At 36.4% G+C, this 22,153-nt stretch overlaps 2 protein-coding genes across 5 annotated transcripts; both read right to left on the reverse strand.

Annotated features, from left to right (window-relative positions):
• Positions 1-645: 645 nt before the first annotated feature.
• Positions 646-4,958, reverse strand: LOC123214967 (mechanosensitive ion channel protein 8-like). The gene is made up of 5 exons (XM_044634992.1): positions 3,368-4,958; positions 3,141-3,264; positions 2,764-3,057; positions 2,472-2,674; positions 646-1,066 (listed from the first exon to the last, which is right to left on the reverse strand). The coding sequence occupies exons 1-5, from the start codon at positions 4,834-4,836 to the stop codon at positions 763-765; spliced, it is 2,394 nt and encodes a 797-aa protein (XP_044490927.1). The 5' UTR covers positions 4,837-4,958; the 3' UTR covers positions 646-762.
• Positions 4,959-12,448: 7,490 nt separating this feature from the next.
• On the reverse strand, positions 12,449-20,896 carry LOC123214393 (serine/threonine-protein kinase STY46-like). 4 transcript variants are annotated; one of them, XM_044634129.1, is made up of 16 exons: positions 20,369-20,896; positions 20,073-20,187; positions 19,480-19,568; positions 19,263-19,382; positions 18,619-18,673; positions 18,104-18,214; positions 17,708-17,794; positions 16,355-16,530; positions 16,168-16,275; positions 15,285-15,358; positions 14,995-15,170; positions 14,548-14,643; positions 13,893-13,973; positions 13,743-13,796; positions 12,923-13,057; positions 12,449-12,785 (listed from the first exon to the last, which is right to left on the reverse strand). In XM_044634129.1, exons 1-16 carry the CDS (start codon positions 20,563-20,565, stop codon positions 12,774-12,776), a joined length of 1,686 nt encoding a protein of 561 aa, XP_044490064.1. In that variant the 5' UTR covers positions 20,566-20,896; the 3' UTR covers positions 12,449-12,773. The 4 variants fall into 4 exon arrangements, with proteins under 4 accessions (XP_044490064.1, XP_044490062.1, XP_044490063.1 ...); XM_044634127.1 differs by having other exon boundaries at positions 12,449-12,773; positions 20,369-20,893; XM_044634128.1 differs by having other exon boundaries at positions 12,449-12,773; positions 17,708-17,758; positions 20,369-20,892.
• Positions 20,897-22,153: the final 1,257 nt, after the last annotated feature.

The following is a 22,153-nucleotide window of genomic DNA, read 5'->3' on the forward strand; positions in this document are numbered from 1 at the left end:
TAAAATCAATATTATCTTAATAATCTTTCAATATTTAAGGCGATACTGGTAATTAAATTATCTCTTATATTATCTACCACATCATCTTTGATAATAAAATATTATCGAAATTTACATTATTAATAAACCAATTAAAATAACGTAAATAATAAAGTTATATTACCAGAGTAATATTTATAAACCACTAACCAAACAGCCCCCAAGATCTAAAAAGTCAAATTCTTATTTGTTATCCACATTCATTAATAAATTCTATTTTATTTTTCTTAAAATAAATATTTTCCTCTTTATTGAAATTACAAAACTGTTATTAATACTTAATATCAATGTGAAATTATCAACATATCATTCTCAATTTAAAAAATTTATCCCTTGCTTTTATGAAAATTATTAAAACTTCACTTAAGTTAGAACTATGACTATCATTTTTTAAATTATTTGAAAAGTATAATGAAATTTTAAAATTTTTAAACCCCTTAAACTTTTTTCTGAAATTTCTAAAAAGTTTTGAAAATTTTCATTAACAATTATAATATTTTTAAAGTTTACAATTCAACCCTAAACATTTTAAAAAGAGAAAAAAGAAAATATAAATTAATAATATTGCATTACAAATTAAATACCAGAAGCAAAATTTCTCACAATCTGAATAATCAATCAATCTCTTCTTCTATAAATCCTGCCTGAAAACTTATAATCTGAAGATTATTAACATACTTGATCACTAAATTAATATGCCCAATGATCAAACACACACCGACACTACTTAATTTCTTGAGCTCCTTTTGGAGATGCCCAAGTAGAGGGCATTCGGTCGGAGGTGATAGTCGGCATAGAATGTACGTTGATCGGAATAGGATACAATCGATACTCCATGTCAAGTTCCTTAAAGATTTCCACCAATTCTTCCATAAATAGGGATCTTCTTATATATCTCTCTACTACATTTTGAAGGTTCATTTTGTGGGTTAACCATACTTGTATCGACACACTATTCAACTCTCTCACATCCTTCAATATAATCGTTGGAGATGAATACCAATGCTCCTTCTTCCCATCCACAAAACTGCATCCACCATTACATTTATATATATAGTAAATGCTTCGAACCTATAAAGAGAGGTTAGTAAAACTGATAAAATATTAAAATTTTTAGTGATAATCTAAGTTCAATTTTTTGTCATACTTATGAAACCCTCTAAGGCCAAACGACTATTTCCCACCTAAGGTATACTGTAATGACAAGTTTACACCCTTTAACTATGGAAACACCAAATACCCACCTATGACCAGTTAAAAATAACGGTGGTAAGGGTAAAATCGTCATTTTCTCTATAATATTAAAAAATAAACTAAAATATAATCTATTTTTAACCCCCTAAACTTTGAAAACTAAAATTTTCCATCAGCCTAAGTTTTAAAAAATAGCAGTTTCATCCTAGGGTTTGGTTTTGAAATCTCCGACGACATCTCCTGCTCCATTGCCGACGGCCTCTCCCTTCCGAGACATCTTCTCCTTCCAGCGATCTCTTTCCTCTCATTTGGAAGGCCGATCGACGTCGAAGACGCCTTGGGAGACGAAGAACTTCGTCGGGAAAGACGAAGTTCTTCGTCTTCCCAGACGAAGACGAAGCCGTCGTCTTCGTCTGGGAAGACGGTTGTCTTCCCAAAGGTCTTCTTCTGATGAAATATTAGAATTTTTAGTGATAATCTGAGTTCAAATTTTTGTCATACTTATAAAACCCTTTAATTACAAATTGACTTGAAATTATTTATTGTTTACAATCTCATAAGTGTTTTAAATTTTTTTCACTAAATTATCCTAACATATTATTAAGAGAACACATAATATAATATTTTATCTTATTTATAAATAATCTACAAATTACACACCAAAGACTTTTAAAATATGTTAATAATTTTACTAATCAAATCATATTTTCATTATCGAATAATAAAATAAAATACTTAAATAAAAATTAAACTTATATAAAGATATAACTATATATAATTTATAAACATTTTAATTTTTGTTGATGTTATCATTTAATATTTCTAGAATTTATACCTAATAAATTATATTAAAGTAACAATAAAACTAGTATTGTTATTTCTCTAATAATAAAATTATGCATACACACTTTTGGTATATAATTATGTATATAAATGATGTGTAATCACGTAATTGGATGATTTTGAATTAAAGATAAAATAATATTCAATCACACGATAATATATTATCTGTGTATTTAAATTATGTATTAAAAATATGTACAAATAATTTGTCTCTTTCTCTAAACATTTAAGTTAGTTTAGATTAATTTCGTGTTAATTTTAATATTATCTGATTTAATTTTAAATTATGGTAGATTAATCTTAAATAAATTTTGTTTTAAAAAAAAAATCAATTCTAACTTTTTTTTTTTAATTTTAAATTTTGGGTGTAAGGTTGGTAGTTTTGAAAATAGTACCTTGTTATTTTTTGTTTCATGATGGAGATTGTTTCCATGGGAGTTGTAAGGTGGACGCAGAACTCGATTACTTCCATCATGTCTGGGCTTCGATAGAAATTGTTGATGGGTGTTTGGGAAAGAGTACTGTTGGGGTAAATTATTTTCAGGTTGTCATGTCTCAGAAAAACAGTCGTCAGAATGTTCATCTCTTCCACAATCATCTGAGATTAAACATAAATGTTAATTAATTAATTAGCAAACTAATTAAGCATCAAAGTAATTGTCTAGTGAAAGTAATAAGATTAATTACCTGAACTCCATCCACCTCGCATCTATCACCCACATCAAATGGGTGAATGATGAACAAGAAGATAAGAGCTTCAAAAACAGTTTTGCAGGTATTTCCAAAAACGAAGGCAACAAGCACAAGCTGCGAGCTGACAAACAACAGAAACTGGGAGGTGGCGATTTGAAGAATGACAAGCCAAACGATCACTATAATAGTTCCAACTATTATATTCACTACGCTATGAAGCTTTTTCACTGCCGTCTTTGTATCATTTAGTGTCAACGCCAGCGCTCTTCTTTCTCTAAAAGAATCAACCTGTAACACTAATTTATATGTATAATATATGAATGTCTAAAGGAACAAATAAATTTCTTTGTCAATGCATTCGTATTGCATACCACCCAAACTTTGAGCGCAGATTTGCTGATTCTTTTGTTTTCAGCTGCGCCCTCGAAGAGACTCATCGTCTTCAACGCTTCCTCCTCTTGCATAAAGCGCAGTAAATCTTCCAAGTAGATGTACCTGTTGGATACCAATTGAGTTTATAAAATAGCACTCAATCATATTTGATGACACTCAAGACGGGATGCATTGCATTGCTGTAATATAAAATAAAGTGAGTTACTTTGCCCCTTGTCGAGCCACATTGCGAAAAATCTTCCTGGCGGCAATTTTAGCCTCAAATTCGCTTCTGATTTCTGTTGCAGACTCATCCTCATGAGTTGATCTATTATCCAGAATTTGCTCATCCAATGTAGAGAGTGAACCATGGAGCACCATGTTCACCAACCTTTTCATTTTCCAGGCTGAAACGTTCTTATGGTTAAGTTTGTGCAAATGGTAGATTGAAATGGATGATACTCCAGCCAATTTACCACTTTTAGACGTACCCCTCAAACTTCGCCGGCCACTCTTGCCTAAAGCGTCTTCTCTAAGATCAGAAGGCAAAATCGCCCCAGCATTTTGAAACTTATTAACCTCCTCTGCAGTTCTCTCTAAATCTTCCTCAGTTTGTTGATTTTCAATCAATGGTGGACCGGAGAGCGTTTCGATTACATATTGATTAAACAGTGACTCTTGAATCCTCTCAAAGTATGTGCTTACATGGAAGGACGAAGCAAGACTCTTCACCATTAACGTTTTCACAAGCCAAAATAAAGTCCCGATTAAAAGACACACCAGGATTCTGGTGATATAATGGAGAATTTGGCTATCAGTTTCCTTGGCAATTTTATCATCAAATAATTTACCCCAAGCGAGTAGCACAAGTGCTAACCATAAACAATTTTGCACTGGTTTTCTAACCCCATAAACAAAATATAAAAGCCTTTTGCGTAGAAGAAAATTTCTTTCAAGAAAGAACACTCCTATACGAATCCCCCAACCAGAAAGTAATCTACCACAAATCAAAACTAGTACCATTAATTCCCACTTCAATAGCTCAAGATTCCACACGGTCTTTTCCTTCAAATAAGGAATCGATAGAGTGCAAATCAAGAGAGCTACAATTATAAATAAACTCACCCATTGAAGCAAAGTGACTGCATTAAAATTAGCCTTTGTGTATTCGTCAGGCAAGTCCTCGCTCCATAACGGATCATCATCATCATCAGGCCCGTTACTCTGTAACATTCCGGATCTTAATACATCTGACTTCTGCAATCTCTCTGATATCTCGATCTCCTCTTGCGTTGGATCTTGAAGCCGTGATTTTGTCTTTGCTTTCATCAACAAACTAGGGGGTTTCTGAATCGAGATGTTTCTCTTATCAAACGATGCATTGCCGGTGCACCTTAAAACCTCTTCGTTACCGAGCTCTCCAGGGCTTTTATTAGAATAACCTTCGTTCGGCGAATCTTTATGTCGTCTTCGAACTGATTCTTTATCCACCATATTCGGCCCAAACGAAACCCGGGGGGGTTCTCTCACCTGATCTCGGTTAACGTTTTTATTCCGTTTAAGCTCGTCCATTTCCAAGTCCATGTCCAGTGCAACCTCGCCATTACCGTCCATTTTGATGACAACATCCCGATGAGGATCTGAAGGGGATTCTTCAGAGCTGGAGGAATTACTACTGCGTCCACTGGCGGACATCTTTCGCCTGTGTTTGTTAGAGGAGGAGGAGTCCACGATATTTAGATATATACATGAGAATTGTGTACGTGGGAAATGAGAGGTGAAGCTAAGAAAAACTAAAAGGAAAATATTAAACAAGCTGTTTTAGGATTAAATGTTAGTGAAGACTTGTTGATTCGGGAAGTCGAGAGTTTTGTTTTGCAACAAATTCAATTAACAACTTGTGGCGTAGAAGGAGAGAGAAAGAGAGAGATACGAGACAAGTGCATGGCTAATTAGGTTTAGAAAATCAGAGTCATATAAACTCAATGCATATGGACGTAAATACCCATGTATTTATTTTAATGCCTCTCCATTTGATTCTTGCATTTTAGCTTACTTGTACCTGTTAATAATATATGTATTTTATCAGCCTCTATACCTAGAAATTCAAATTAAAATATATAAGATTTCTGATACAAACTGAGTGGGATTGAGGTAAAAACGTCTCGACAAGAGAAACTAGAAAATCATCTTAGGTGAAGGAGACTCCACCTTGGCAAGAAGATTATGAGACCTTCTATTTGGACGATGGCATAAAAAATTCAATAGATGACAATGAGTGAAACGTATTGTCAATTATGAGTTTCTTTACATGTTCTATTTCCGTTTGTTATCATATTATTGTACAAAACTTCTATATTGCATATGTGAACAATGAATAAGAAAAAGGAGAGTTGGTTTAATCTAATTTCTTTCTCTTTCTCTGAATCTTCTGAAGTTATAGGCATCCTCCAATTGTCTAATTTTCATTTTTCATGGTCTGCTATCAATTTAGTGCTCTCGTTGAGAGTTTTAAAATTAAAAAAAAAAAATTTCAAACTCCATGGGGGACTTAACTCGAGTTGCTATGAAAATGGTTGATGGTTGTGTCATGTGAACTAGCAGGAGGACCAAGTTGGTTCAATTGTGAAGGTATTGAAGGAGCTCAATCTAAAGATGATGGTGCTAGAGGCGAAGTTCAATCAGAATTTTCGTGGCAAAAAGACTAGGGATGGTGGATCTGCTCGTGGCCATGAGGCTAAGTGAATTCAAATTCTTGTTCCAATTTATGAGTATTCCTTTTTGAAATATATTAACGTGTTGTTATACCTTGTGAGTCTCTGGTGCATGGTTTAATTGTTACGATGTGTTTGTTTTGTATGTTGTTAGGCTGGTTACATGTCATATATTCATTTTCATTTGTTATCATGCTACTATACAATCTCTATATAATGAGAGGAATGAATCAGAAAAAGGGTCTAATTTCTCTTTTTAATTTGAAGTTGTAGGCATCCTCAGCTTGCTCTAATTTCTCTTATTTCCTTTGAAGTTTTAGGCATCCTCAAATTGTCTAATTCCCCTTTCCAGTCATCTCCTACCACTTTCCTATTTCACTTCATATTAATCCACCACAAAAACAGATAAATAGAATGGTGAGTACGGTTTCTATAATAGGAAATTTGTTGATTAGTTGCATAAAACAAACAGATTACCCGTGAAAAACAGATTTTGGTTCAATAGGAAGGCCTACCTGTCCAAAGATTCTACTTGGGTTCCCTTGTAAGAGTTCACCTGTCTTGACCCAGATTTCGACCTTCAGAGTAAGGTCCAAATTTCAGAAGGGGAGAAATTTGATACAAACCGTGTTACGTGGCCAAGAATTCAGCACCCTTATTCTGCAGTTATGACCCTTTTCAATTTCTGTTATGTTATTGCTTTCTGTTGCAGCCATGATCTATGGCCATTTTCAGCATTTTCCCAGTTTCGTAGGAGACATGTTGTTTAGTTATTTTCAGCTTTCAGCATTTTCCCAGTTTCGTAGGAGACGTGTTATTTAGTTATTTTCAGCTTTCTCAAAAACTGTATAAAAAGGAGAGATTAATGAAAAGCAGAGACTAATTTTTCCACCAAAGTATACTCTATAATTATTGAATTGTAACCTCCTTGAGAGCTTCTTCACGTCAGGAACCATTCCGCGACAAGGCAGAGGCCGAGTGAGAGCTCGCCTGAATCGAGCACATAACAACATGGTATCAGAGCAGGGATCCGATAATGGCGCCACCCATCGTAATCCATCGAAACAGCCAATAGAGGAAAACCTTCAAGCAACTCAACAACAAATGATGCAAATGCAGCGTGAGATACATGAGATGTTTATTCAATTGCAAACACAAATGGACGAGCTGAGTTCAAGAAGAACTGAAATTGGGACATCACAACAACATTCCAATTTTCAACAAGCACAAGGAACGATCGTACCACGGGTAGTTCGTTTGGATTTTCCACGATATGATGGCACTGAAGACCCCATCACTTGGATCGATCGGGCGGAGCAATTTTTTGCCTTCCACAAGACTCCTTCAAATGAGAAAGTTCCATTAGCCGCATATCACTTAGAAGAAGGAGTACATCTCTGGTTTCAATCCTTCAGAGGAATTCGAGTATGGGTTACTTGGGAGGAGTTCAAGCAAGCGATAAATGAGCGTTACGGACCAACACTTCTGGATGATTTCTACGGAGAGCTCACCAAGCTCACACAGATGGGGTCAGTTCGCGAATACCACACTCAATTTGATCGGCTTCTTGTAAGAGCTGGTTCGCTAACAGAACAACAACAGATCAGTTACTTCGTCAGCGGCCTTCGAGAGACCATCCGAGCTGATGTGCGGGCTGCAAATCCACAAACTCTCCCACACGCTGCTGGTCTTGCACGCCTCTATGAATCCAAATACCAGAATCAAAAAAAACCCACAAACATAGAATCCAAACACATTACCTACAACCAAACCACTCAAAACCTCCAAAAACAAAAACAAATGTCAAGTCAGATACAACATGTTGCCAATCCACCAATTAAGCGACTTTCCGCTGAGGAGATCCAGGATCGTCGGCGTCGAAATCTATGCTACAATTGTGATGAAACCTACACCCCAGGGCACCGCTGTAAACGACTATTTCTCATTGATTGCGAACTAGAGGACGAGGAAGATATTGACGTGGGGGAAGAATCTGAAACCAAACTAGAGGTAGCCGAAATCTCCCTTCATGCCATCACTGGGACTATTGCACCACAAATCATGCGGGTTCCAGCCAAGATTAAAGGGCGTTCGTTGGTGGTTCTATTGGACACTGGAAGCTCCCACAATTTCCTCAATCGAGCATGGGTGACACGACTTGGGCTGAAAACAGATGAAGGGGCACGACTGAGTGTGATGGTAGCTAACGGTGAGAAACTTCCTTGCATGGGTCGCCTCCCAAATACCCCAATCGAAATCCAAGGGAATTTATTCCAGGTGGAATTTTTCGTGATCACCTTGGAGGGGTGCGATGCTGTGCTGGGAGCACAGTGGCTGACAACTCTTGGACCAATTATCTGGGATTTCACAAGGATGACGGTGGAATTTCAGTGGCAAGGGCGAGCAGTGATTCTCACAGGTGAACGAACCCCGACAGCTCGGGCGATCGACTGACGCCACATGGAGAAGGAACTTCGGGCCAGTGGAGGGCGTGGGACCTTGATGCAACTGATTGCAGGACAAAAAGATGGAGATGGAGAGGAAACAAAGGAAAGGACAATATTGATCTCTGGAACCAAGTGCCAGCACTCAGGTTTGACCCAGATTTTTGAGCAATATTATCAAATTTTTCAGAAGCCCAAAGGCCTCCCCCCAAACCGGACTCGCAGTCATCAAATCAATTTAAAGCCAGGAAGTGGTCCTATCTCTGTGAGGCCCTACAGGTACCCATATTGCCAAAAGAAAGAAATAGAAAAGTTGGTGGAAGAAATGCTGGAAAATGGGATAATCAGACCTAGCACCAGTCCATACTCATCCCCGGTACTACTGGTCAAAAAGAAGGATGGGTCATGGCGATTTTGTGTGGATTATAAAGCCCTCAATTTGGCTACTATTAAGGATAAGTTTCCCATACCGGTGATTGACGAACTACTGGATGAACTATATGGAGCCAAATATTTTTCCAAGCTAGACTTGCGAGCTGGGTACCATCAGATACTGATGCATCCTGCAGATGTGGAAAAGACGGCATTCCGCACACATGATGGGCACTATGAATTTTTGGTAATGCCTTTTGGACTCTCTAATGCGCCTTCCACTTTTCAGGCATTAATGAATGACATTTTTCGACCTTATTTGCGAAAATTTATCCTAGTTTTTTTTGATGATATCTTGATGTATAGCTCCACTTGGGAATCACATTTGCAACATTTGCAAATAGTATTCTCAATTTTAGCTGACCAACAACTTTATGTCAAAGAGGAAAAATGTTGTTTTGGAACCACAAAAGTACAGTATCTGGGACACATTATCAAGGAAGGAGAAGTAAGAATGGAACCAAGCAAAATTGCGACTATAAAAGACTGGCCCAAGCCGAATTCAGTTACTGCATTACGGGGGTTCTTGGGGCTGACGGGGTACTATCGAAAATTTATCAAGGATTACGGAAAGATTGCAGCACCTTTAACTGATATGCTGAAAAAGAATAACTTCCAGTGGTCTTCTAAAGCCGAAAGTGCATTTTTGGAAATCAAAAGGGTGATGACACACGGATCGATATTGGTTTTACCTGACTTCACTAAAACCTTTATTATTGAATGTGATGCCTCTAATTTTGGTGTAGGTGCAGTGCTTACTCAAGAAAAAAAACCAATAGCCTTCTTTAGCCAAGCTCTAAAAGGGAGGAATGCAACTTTATCCACCTATGATAAAGAAATGTTGGCACTAGTGCTTGCAGTACAAAAATGGCGACCCTACCTTCTAGGAAGGACATTTGTGGTTCGTACCGACCACAAAAGTCTAAAATATTTATGGAGCCAAAGAATCACCACTCCAGCTCAACAAAGGTGGCTTAGTAAACTCATGGGCTATGACTTTTCCATTGAATACAAGCAAGGGAAAGAGAACTCGGTAACAGACGTTCTCTCCAGAAGAGAAGAACCAACACAAATGATAGCAATATCAGTGTTAGTCCCTATCTGGCTAGAAACCATTCAAGAAGAAAACAAAAGCCACGTAGAGATGCAAAGATTGCATAAATTGTTCCAAGAAGGGGAATTGCTTGGACCATGGGCATGCAAGGATGGAATACTTTTTTACAAAGAACGGATTTACTTGTTACCCTCTTCTTCATTAATAATGGACGTCATTCAAGGTTTCCATTCTGCCACTCACGAAGGGCTCCATAAAACCCTTCAACGCATACGATCCCAATTCTATTGGCAAGGAATGAAGAAACAGGTATTGGAAACCATGAAAGCATGTGATATTTGCCAAAGGAATAAGAGAGAACAAGGCGCACCATCCGGGCTTCTCCAACCATTGCCAACGCCCACTATTGTATGGACTGAGGTTTCCATGGATTTCATCACCAGCCTTCCAAATTCTAGAGGTAAAACAATAATTATGGTAGTGGTGGATCGATTGTCTAAGATGGCACACTTCATTGCAATGGCAGCACCAGTCACTGCAAATAATGCTGCCCAAGCATATTATGAGAATATCCTCAAATTATACGGCGTACCACAGTCCATTGTAAGCGATCGGGACCCCTTATTCACTAGTTCATTTTGGAAAGAATTGTTCCGGCTACAAGGGACAGAGTTTCGTTTCTCTTCATCATATCACCCGCAGACGGACGGACAAACGGAGGTAACAAACCGAACCCTTGAAATGTACTTACGCTGTTTTACAGGCAATCACCCAAAACAATGGACCCGATGGCTACCCTGGGCAGAGTTTTGCTACAATACTAGTTGGCATTCTTCCACTGGGTTTACACCGTTTGAGGTGGTTTATGGTCAACCCCCACCAGTCTTGACTTTCTACGAACTCGGAACAGCCAAAGACGTCGAAGTGGACCAAGAGCTACGACAGAGGGATCAAGTCTTACGCCAGCTACACCAACAACTTACTAAAACCAAAGAAAGGATGAAGGCAACATATGATCAAGGAAGGAAGGAACGCCACTTTGAAGTAGGAGATTGGGTCTACCTTAAACTACAATCGTACCGACAGCATTCCTTGATTGGGGATCGACGACATAAATTATCTGCAAAATACTATGGCCCTTACAAGATCATTGAGCGTATCGGGCCAGTGGCCTACAAATTACTCTTACCTGAAGGGAGTAAAGTTCACCCGGTTGTGCACATTTCATTAATCAAGAAGCAGCTCAAGAATCATGTCGTGGTGGAGTCCTTGCCAGAGATCAGTGACGACGCAAACATGGATCATGTTCCTTAACGGCCTTGCGGACAAGACCCTTTTCAAGGGGGGTGGAATGTTACGTGGCCAAGAATTCAGCACCCTTATTCTGCAGTTATGACCCTTTTCAATTTCTGTTATGTTATTGCTTTCTGTTGCAGCCATGATTTATGGCCATTTTCAGCATTTTCCCAGTTTCGTAGGAGACATGTTGTTTAGTTATTTTCAGCTTTCAGCATTTTCCCAGTTTCGTAGGAGACGTGTTATTTAGTTATTTTCAGCTTTCTCAAAAACTGTATAAAAAGGAGAGATTAATGAAAAGCAGAGACTAATCTTTCCACCAAAATATACTCTATAATTATTGAATTGTAACCTCCTTGAGAGCTTCTTCACGTCAGGAACCATTCTGCGACGAGGCAGAGGCCGAGTGAGAGCTCGCCTGAACCGAGCACATAACAAACCGAGCGGGAGGTAAATAGGTCATGACAAAGGAAGCTAGGAGATCATCCAGGGTAAAGAAGACTCCCGTTTGGCAAGAAGAATACAAGACCTTCCAATTGGGTGATGGCATGGCAAATTCGATTGGTGATAGTAAGTGGAATATGTTGTCACTTGTGAGAGTCCCTAGTGCATGATTTAATTGTTGCGATTGTTTTGTATGTTATTAAGTTGGTTACATGTCATATTTTCAATTTCATTTGTTATGATGCTACTGTACAACCCCTATCTAACCTGAATAAAGAATAAGAGAAAGGGGAGTTGGTTTGATCCAATTTCTCTCTCTTTTCTCCAAATTTGTAGGCATCCTCGGATTGCCTAATTTCCCGTCCCCATCGTCTGCGACAACTTTCCCATTTCACTTCGGATTAATCCACCGCAATAATAAATAAACAGAATGGTGAGTACGGTTTCTGAAACAGGAAATTTGTTGATTAGTGGGATAAAACAGTATTGTCGTCTTCAATCAAGAGTATAGTCTTACAAGTAATAAAAAGTGCATGTTTTTCAAAATGCCCGACGATAGAGCATGTAATAAGATTTCAAACATGAAAGGATTTGCTTCTACCACACGTATAAATGAATGTAAAGCGTCAGCCGCTAAATGGAACTTTAATAAACAAAGAAACTCTATCCACAAAAATAACTTGAAGGCCTCGTGTGGGATGCAAAGTTACATATTCCTCAACCCTAACAGTTGATAAAATTAATAAAATATTAAAACTTTTAAAATAAAACTCTATATTTGAAACTCTATCACGCTTGTGAAATTTTGATTTACCTAATATAGTGATTATAGATTCAATTACTATACTCCGAGTTTACCCCCAACAAATACGGACAAGGTCTCCCGTTATCCAAAAAAAAATGTTACATATGCCTCATGCTCATCATGTCAATCTTCCTCCGCTCTGCAACTTTACTTCATCATGCCTTAAAGGTAAGCAAATGGTGCTCAATAAATGAATACACAACCCAAACAAATCAAAATATAATCAAACGACAAGACCTTCTATCTCTGACCCAAAAAAAGATACTGTACATGATGATGAAAAGGAAGCTGCTTAAAAAAGGACTACACAATTTAACTTATATCCAGCTCATTAACATAATCAGTATTGTCTCCAGTCAATTTCAGTGGTGGCCTCTTCGAAGCATGGACAGGAATCCTCCAGATGATCTCTCTTTCCGACGCTCTTGCTCACCATCTCCAACCTATTTCAATAACTTAAATGTGCATCACAAGAATAAAGAGTTTGATCAAGCGGAAAATAAAAAGCAACCATATACGGTAATATAGGCTGAAAATACGTTTCTTTAAGGATGGTATTGATCATTTGGTACATAAGATTACAAGAAGATACCTCCTTAGCAATTTGCTGCAGAACCTCAATAATTTCGGAAAAGTCAGGTCTTAATGCCGGATCTTGCTGCCAGCATTTTTCAAGCAGCTCGGCTAGCTTCGGATGAGCATTCTTCGGGATTGTAGGCCGTAGACCCTGTTAAACAAGTTAATGATAACAGAATGTGACCTATTCCTGCATAATTCTAATATGATCCTATAATAAATTCAGGATTAAGTAATCATTGATTTCAGTGTTTCCATCAAACATGCTATAACTAGCATGGACAATTTAATGTATACTAAGGGTATGTTCATTATCACTTTGTCTTCATAGTTGTTTTTTCTCTTTTTATTCTCTATTTTATCTTGACAAATGTGAGCACTTGTATACTTACTATTTCTGTTTATTAAAACCAAAAATAAGAAAAAGCATGTACAAGTAAAGAATTTAAAATACAAGAATGTTAAATATATAAATTTGTAATTTCATTTTTTATTTGAGTAATATTATGTGTACTCACTTTGAGTACACAATTGTGTACACATTTATACGTGTCATCATATGATTGAGTATTACTTTATCCTTAAGTTAAAATCACCCAATCATGTGAGGACATATATAAACGTATATACATTTGTGTACCAAAAATAAATACACATAGTTTTCTTGTTTTTAAAAACTGTTTCAAAATATAACAATAATGACATCTTCCTATTCTGAAAACACAAAATCAAGCTTCCTTTTTTTTTTCAAATTCAATTTTGAAAACAAAAACACCAAATGCAATACCGAACAACCTTAAACTTATTGAACAAACACTGTAATATGAATGATGTACCTTTTGGACCACCCCAACAGCTGCTTGTAATGGTGTCAAATATTCGTATGGAAGCTGCCAGACAAAATATTTAAATATTTCAATAATAGGAATAAAAAAAAAATTCAAAGATTAACCTATGTAGAAAACAAACAAAAAAGAGAATCATACCTTTCCAGTGAGCAATTCCCACAATACAATTCCGAAACTAAATACGTCAGCCTTGTGATCATATGGCTTGTGTTCAATAACCTTCAGGGCAAATGGACAGTTGTAAGACAATGAAGAAATGAAAATGTGACAATGTACAATAATTACTCACAAGTAGAGCTGGATTCAAGCCGAGCCAAGCTCGAGCTCAGCTCGATTTGTAATAATTGAGCTCGAGCTCAGGCTCGTCAAGCTCGCTACAAAAAAGCTTAAGCTTGAGTTTTAAGTAACTCGTTATTAAAACGACATCGTTTTAATACATATTGGTCAAAACGACATCATTTTGTATCAAAATTTTTAACTTGCGAGCTTGACAAGCAGTTCGAGCTTATGGTTAGCTCGTTTCAGACTCATTCAAGCTGAGCTCGAACGAGCTCGGTTCGAATCCAACCCTACTCACAAGAAACAGATAAAAGTATCGGTGCATCCAAAATATCTATCCATAATTGTTTTCTTGAAAAGAATAAATATAGACAAGAAACCATTTTTGCTAAGCAAATTGGAAAGGCTGATTAAACTAGTTTCAATATATTCACATTTTGGTAGAGACTGTGAAGAAGAATATATAAGTACGCATGGTACACATCAAATTAACTTGATACCATTTAGGGCTTACCTCAGGAGCCATCCATCGATATGTCCCAGTTTCAGCAGTCATAACTCCAGATTGAGCTTTCACTCTAGCAACACCAAAATCGGCTACCTTCACCACCTATAGCACAAATCATGTAAACTTCTAAGAGTGCCTCATTAAAAGGGTGGCAAAGAATGGACATGGGAAAATGACAGTAATGGAAAATAAATACCATAGTACACTGAACATGTGGGAGGAATTTAGAATTAATAAACAGCACAAACTATAAGAACATAGATTTCCTAACAACAATAAAAATCTGACACCTGCATTATATCAATTATATCATACAGACCTCCAGAAGGTTTTAACTGTAAATATTGCCACCAACATGCCACAGCTCTTCCAAGATCAATCGGATTGACAAAGTATACTTAAAGAATTGATGAAATAAATACTTTTTTTTAAAAACTAAGATAAGTATCTTACTTCATTTTCATCCATCAAAAGATTGGCAGCTTTCAAATCCCTATGTATGATATTGTTTTGGTGCAAGTAGTTCATTCCTTTAGAAACATCTATCGCTACTTTAATTAAGGATGGGAGCTTGAAAACACCCTTCTGCTTGTGCAGGTAATCATACACACTTCCACCAGACATAAATTCTATTTCAATAAAGAATTAAAAGAAGAGTGAGAAAGAGAGATTAAGAAGATGAAGAGTAGGAAAACACAAACTGAAAAGGGATGGAAAAAAATTGAAAACCTGTAGGGCTTTACCTGTTACGATGCACAAGCTTGGGGGCTTGGTGCATGCACCTATGAATTGTACAACATTCTTATGCCGCACCTTCCTGCAAGTTCCACAAGAAGTCAAAAAAGTTAAAAGCAACAGAAAATTCCTACAAGAATCATTGCATAATATCAGGAAAAAGGAGATGGGAATTAATTATAAAGGTAAAAGCAAGAATGTCAATGACACACACAGAAAAAACTCAAATGGTGCTTAGAAAATATTATCATTGATGGAAAGGGATTTCCTTTTCCTTTCCAGGGTACAAATTCAAAGCAAGGAGATGAGAGTCAGTGCCTGACACATGAAAAGATGTAATAACAAACTGTCCGCAATTTTTTTCCTTCTGACAGGAACACTGCAGTGCGAAGCGGTAATTTTCATATTGACTAAATTTCTTAAGTAGCAAGTGAAACCTCAAGGCAAGGACAAAAATGGGCCAATGTGTAGTAGATTAATCTACTTAAATAACAGACACAAAACACCACCTATGCCTAAATCTGACAATCTCCATTAATAATGGAATTTCAACTTTATACAGTGATCTGGCAGAACACTAGAAAAAAAAATTAATTTACTGGAAACATTGCATAACAATGAAATGTTTATACTGTCATATTCCACATCTGTCCAGCAAGGCAATAATCTAACAATTAAATAAAGTCAGGTTTCTTCAGTTGGTTCCATTTTTATAATATTGTAAATCCAACAATGACATTCAAAGATGAACCACTTTATAAAATGAAATTTATGAAAACTAATTCAGGCAGCGTCAAAGAGAGCTTGTTTTCTTAAAAAAATTTTGAAATCCAAGTGGAACTCGGCAACAAAACCAAACAGATAATCAATGCATCAATGCATATGACAAACCTCATGATAAAGACTTCCTGAGCAAACTCTTTCTGCAAATCTGAATTTATACGCTCGGGTTTAAGGACTTTAATGGCCACTTCCTGACTACAGTATGTACCTTTGTACCTAAAACAATTAAAGCGGATTAGTTATGAGAGTACATTAACAAGATTAGTACACTGAATTAAAAAAGTAACAAACTTACAGATCACCATATGACCCAGATGCAACTTTATTCCCAAACTTTAGCTGTTCAGGATCAATTTCCCAGACATCAGTCCCATCATTAGGTATTTCCAAATGTTCAGGATCACATTTCATTGGTGTTTCCTCAGGCTCACTAGTGGGAGATGATGAGCGATTACTGAACCAACCCAGCTTCTGCACAGCCACCATTGTAGAGTGAATTGAGAATGCACTGACCATAATATCATTGATAAGAGATGGGAAAGAAAACCAATTAAAAGGATGACTAATCATTGGTCTCCATTAACACAGGGATAAGATCATAACATGAACTTGAAAGTATTTGTCGCTACAATCCTAGTTTCAAAATGAATGGACCAGAAGCATCAAAATTGATGTAAACGTTTCACTGCAAATTCAAGATTTTGCTAAGAGTATTATATATTTTACCTGCAAGGTATATTATCAAAAAATTCAGTAACTTCCATCAGTATGTACACAATTGAATATTAGAATTGTCCAAAATAAATAAACAGATTAGATTGCAAAAGTTGAATCCTTGACTTAAGAAAGCCTTGTTTTCATCTAGTTGAGATTCATTACATCTGTCATTCATGCCGCTGGGGGCCACTTAAAGCATCACCCAAGTTAACCAATTTCTTTCAAAGAATTACCATCCAAACAGGTAACTCCTCAAATTATTTCTTCCTAGGCTTCATAAACTGTAACTTATTTGTGTTACATATGCTGGCCATCTGCCAACCACTGTGCTCCTCTCTTTAACCAAACAATACATTATGATGACGCAAAGAAACCAGTAATGCCATATTAGTAATCATCTTACTTCATTTTCATCGATCAAAAGATTGGCAGTATGGCATTACTGTGCTCCTCTCTTTAACCAAACAAGACATTCTGGTGACACAAGGAAACCAGTATGGCATTATAATATTGGAAATAATGCCATATTAGTAATCATTTTGCCAATGCACATTCAGGCCATTGGATCTCTGTAATTCTATTTCATGGGTTGATATATCCTATAACCAAAAAATTAGAGGGCCACCAAGCAACCAAACATTCAATAATTTGGAATACAAATATTCAACTTAGAAAACACAACACCATGGGCCTATTTCAAGCAAGCTCTATGATAGAGAAAAACATGTAGAAAAGAATATACGACTTCAGTAAGAATAAAACAAGAAACTGGTAAAACTAACACAACATTCCCTCAAAAGCATCAGCAGGAATAAGAAATCCAAACCCAGAACGTAGGATTTCAACAGATCATATGCTACCTGACATTATGGGATCTAATAAACACTTCCAACAGATTTCACATTGTAATGAATTCAGAGATATGATGTACCTCCATCCTAAAAACTTCCTTTTCCAATGTAACTCTAAGCTGCTCTGTCTCCTGCCAGTTTCCAACACCAAGTCTGTCAAGCAGGTTCTAATAATAAAAAAAATTATTTCTTGGATCAAGAAAGCTTTGGAGTTTAGCTGTTACGTATCAAGTAATAAGCTGAACATAGTGAAGTCCTAAACCGTATAGGACCTCTCCAGATGATTTCTATTAAGATAGAATTAATAAATTCAGGTGGAGAAACAACCAAGTTATGACCAATCAGAAAAACTTACACTAAATAGAGGATTAAGCTTGGTTGAATTGAGGTGAAATATGAATCCTCTAATAAAGTTAAGTAGCTCTTTATATTTAAAATAGACATACATACTATAAAATATGACAAAATGAAGATACCTCATATGGCCAACCATCAACCACAAAGACATCTAAGGAGAAGCCATCAACTGTGGAAAACGCGTGTGCTTCTTGAATGTTTAGCCCAATATCAGCTAGTAATGCAGTCAACTGAATTTCACACCACGCAATGGAAATACAGAGTGAGAAATTATCACACTGCCAGAATAATGATCATTAGACATGATAAATTACAAGCAATTCATAGGTAAACTGGAAGCCTTCAATGTTGAGTAATTCATATGTATCTGCAACATCATAAGATTGATAACTATTAGTTAACCAAACTTAATGACTCAACGATGTCTTACCGCTTGACATCTACCAGTTGAGAACACCAATAAAGATGCAGTTATGCATCCATGCACACAGAAAGAATGTATTTGACCATCCATTCTAAACACTAACTTAAACACTATAACTACCAATTGAAGTGATAATTTTCCAAGTTCAAATAATATGACAATTAACCATGTATACTTAATCAAAATTAAAAAATAAAATAAAATCTCTACCTGACTTAGAAGTTTTGGCTTGTCATCTGATGAAAAAGTAATTTCATGCAGGGACCTGCATCAATGGAAATTGCACAAAATGGGAATTTAAGCATCCAAATCCATATGATAAATTTATAGCTTCACTTACGTAGGGGTAAAACCAGTTGATATATAAGAGTGAAAGTCCTTTAATTCAGATAAACAATCAGCCAATGCTAAGCATGCACTCACATACATAATAGTACATATACAATAAAAAATGAACATTAATATAATTGACAAAAACATGCAGTAAAAATTCAGCAATGAACTTTTAAGTGGCATGTAAGGTATAAGAACAAAAAATTCACGTTTAACTGCCTTCAGAGATAACTATGCTCTGAATGAACTTAATCGATCACTGGTTGGCATTAATTTGGATCTATAAACCACTCACTGCGATAATTTTGCAAATTCACAGTTAAAACTTAAAACAATGGGTGAACGAAGTAACTGGTAACCATGATCACAAACTAAGAAAAGCAAGCAGGATGTTGTGGTCAAGGGGATGCCAATGACCGAAAGAATACTCATGACTAAAGAACCAGATTACGGAATGGGCAAACTAAAACACATTTCAACTGGAAATTTCCCAAAAGGAATACTCAGAACAAAATACATACCGAGAAAATTGTGCATTGGCATGTACAGAATTATCCCCATCTATATCTTCAGATTTATTTGCTTCAATTGCCAGTGCTTCCAGATTAGGTGACGAACCAAAAGCAGGTGGTGGATGTACGCTGAAAGTTGATAAGCCAGCAACTGATGTCAGCATTTGTAGTGCCGCACAAAACAAACAACACTCCTGAATCAAATACTTAGATTCTAAAGCCACACCTTTGTCTTGATGAACCCTGGGCAGCTACCTCCCTTGGAGAGGTTGGAACAACAGAATCAGCTGCATTCCGATCATGCATTGGTGGAACCTGCACAAAAGAGCAATTGCCAAATTCCATTCCTACTTTAAAAATTTAAAACACATCAGCATAATAAGAATACCAACATATACTAAGGTTTACTCTTTAGTTCCCTGGAAAATCATTTAAATATCCAAATACAATTCAATTCAAACTCAGAATTTACTAAGTCCGCATTGGTCACCAACGGATATCAACTTCAAAAGCTAAATATCAAAACAATCTGCTTGAACTCATGCAAATCAAGACAGCAACTGAGTTTGAAACAAAGAAACATGAGACGGATCTGCCATGCAATCAAGTGAAGAGCACAGTTTAAAACTTCTGAGAAGATAGAAATTTCAAAACTGGTAAAAAAACAGTGGGGGCCTGAAAAAATACATATTTATCAACGAGAAGACAACACAGCATGTCTTTGAACATTGTAAGTCATTAAAAATCATTCCGCTGGCCTCCAATCCAAGTAACGTTTTTGCATGCTTAGTTTGATTGAAACCTAAGAAATCAACAGACCTGTACAAGTCGGACCTCAATTGCGGGTCGGTTATCTGGATCATGAGCCAAATGTAGTAATCTCTTGTGCATAAGAACATCTTCAGCTCTCTCCACATTCACATCCAATGCATATCTACAACAAACAATTTCATGCTCTTTTTTTTAAATAAAAATAATAACATGTAAACTTCTCTAAATATTTCTATAAATCCAAAAAAAAAACGATCCTTCTAGACGGTACGTATACATAAACGTATATACGGTCGTCAGTGTACGGGATGAACAGAAGAAGAGAGGAGAAAGGCAAAGGTTACCGAGTGGGGAGACGATTGAAGTGAGTCCAGAGTTCGTCCTCAAAGTGAGGCTGATTGGCTTCTTCGATGTTCAATTGTTTAAGGCGACGAAGTACCTCATTGTAGGCGTCGAGTTTCTGTCGCTGTTGCCGGCTCTGCGCCAGCGGAGAAGACGACCATGACGTGCCGCAGCTCTCGTTTGCTTCCTCTATCACCATTGATTCGAAAACAATACCACCACCAGAGTTCGGTCGAACACAAACGCAAGCAAAGGGAGAGAGATTTTCTTTTCTCTAGATTGAAAATAAAGTTAAAAGAAAAAATTAAAAGCAGGACTTTGATTCTTTTTTGGTTCCTTTGTGCGGTGGTTAGTTACGTGAACTGTGCTGTTTGTATATATATAGAGAAGCAGATTTGAAGAGAGGCTTTTCATTGAACAAATAAATAATAATTATATATTGAGGATTTGTTTTTATATAAATGGTAGTTGCTGCGAGCGCGCATATGAATGATGATGGAGCAGAGCAGGCGATTAAAGGAAAGATAAGAGATTAATGGTTTAATTAAATTATCCCAAAGAATCAGCACCAATGAACGCTAAAACTCCACTCACTCACATCTTCACGTTACCATAAGTGGGACCAAACCAAGTGGCATTTTTTGGGCGCCCACTGCTTTGCTGTGGATAAGCTCCAATTTAAAAAGACGAAGTGTTATAAATCAGATTTTTGGTCAGTTTTAATTGCTAAGTTTATAATTAAGAGTAATATTAATGGCCTTCACACATCATTATCCCCATATTTTTCTTGCTTCCCTGCCACCCCCAGCTTTTGAAATCTTCTCCATGGATGTTGCTCCTTTTCCGGCGTTCATCCTCCTCTATCTCCAACTTTGTATTTGCCAAAGTTCGAGCCACCGTTAGCCTAGCATCCATCTCTAGCAAAGTTCACTTCCTTCAGATGTAAACACAATTTTTGAAATATTTTTGTCAAAGTGTAAATAGAAAACTCTAACAAAAAATAAAAGGAAATATAATTTTATAAATCTAAAAAAAAATGATAAATATTTAATTTTTTAAATATTTTTATTAAATTATGATTTTACTATTAATAAAAACTCTAAATATTAACTGGTAGATGAATGTTCGGATTTTTTAAAATTAGTAAATAAAAATTAATAAAAGAATATTATTGGGGTGAGAATAAATCCTTTGGCCTACGATTATAAATATAGTGATGTGAAAGAGCGTCGGAAAGAAAACAGCTGACAATGAGCGCGAGTGGAATCACGAGGCTAGTGTGAAATGTAGAGGGGGAAAGCCGAAATTGATTGATGGCACAGGATTGGAGGCCTATACGGCACAGTTTTTAATTTGTAAGGTGGGGAGGGGAATGAACAAGAGTGATTAGACCCAAGAACGCGACGCAATTTTATTAATTTAATTTAATTTTATACTGTAATTACAACGTGTTAAGAATAATGGGACATTATAATTTGACAGAAAGACTATTTAGTTTGTTTTAATCTCTCTCTCTCTCTCTCACTCTTGAATTTTAAAACGACGACACTTTTTAGAAGACAGTGGTGAGTACTTTTGTTTTTTTAGTTTTTTTTTTCTAAAATTTAATTAGATTATTTACTAAAAGAATTTAAGGAAAAGTATTAAAGAAATCCTGCTGTCTTATAATTTCCATAACGTTTGAATTCCTACTTCTCCATTTAATTAAAAAAAAGTCTCCATTCACTTAATCCTACCACATTCCACATCACTTGTGCCACTTGGCTTCTTCTCCGTCATAACTGTTG

Source organism: Mangifera indica, chromosome 4 (genome assembly GCF_011075055.1).
Source record: "Mangifera indica cultivar Alphonso chromosome 4, CATAS_Mindica_2.1, whole genome shotgun sequence".
Classification (NCBI taxonomy): domain Eukaryota; kingdom Viridiplantae; phylum Streptophyta; class Magnoliopsida; order Sapindales; family Anacardiaceae; genus Mangifera; species Mangifera indica.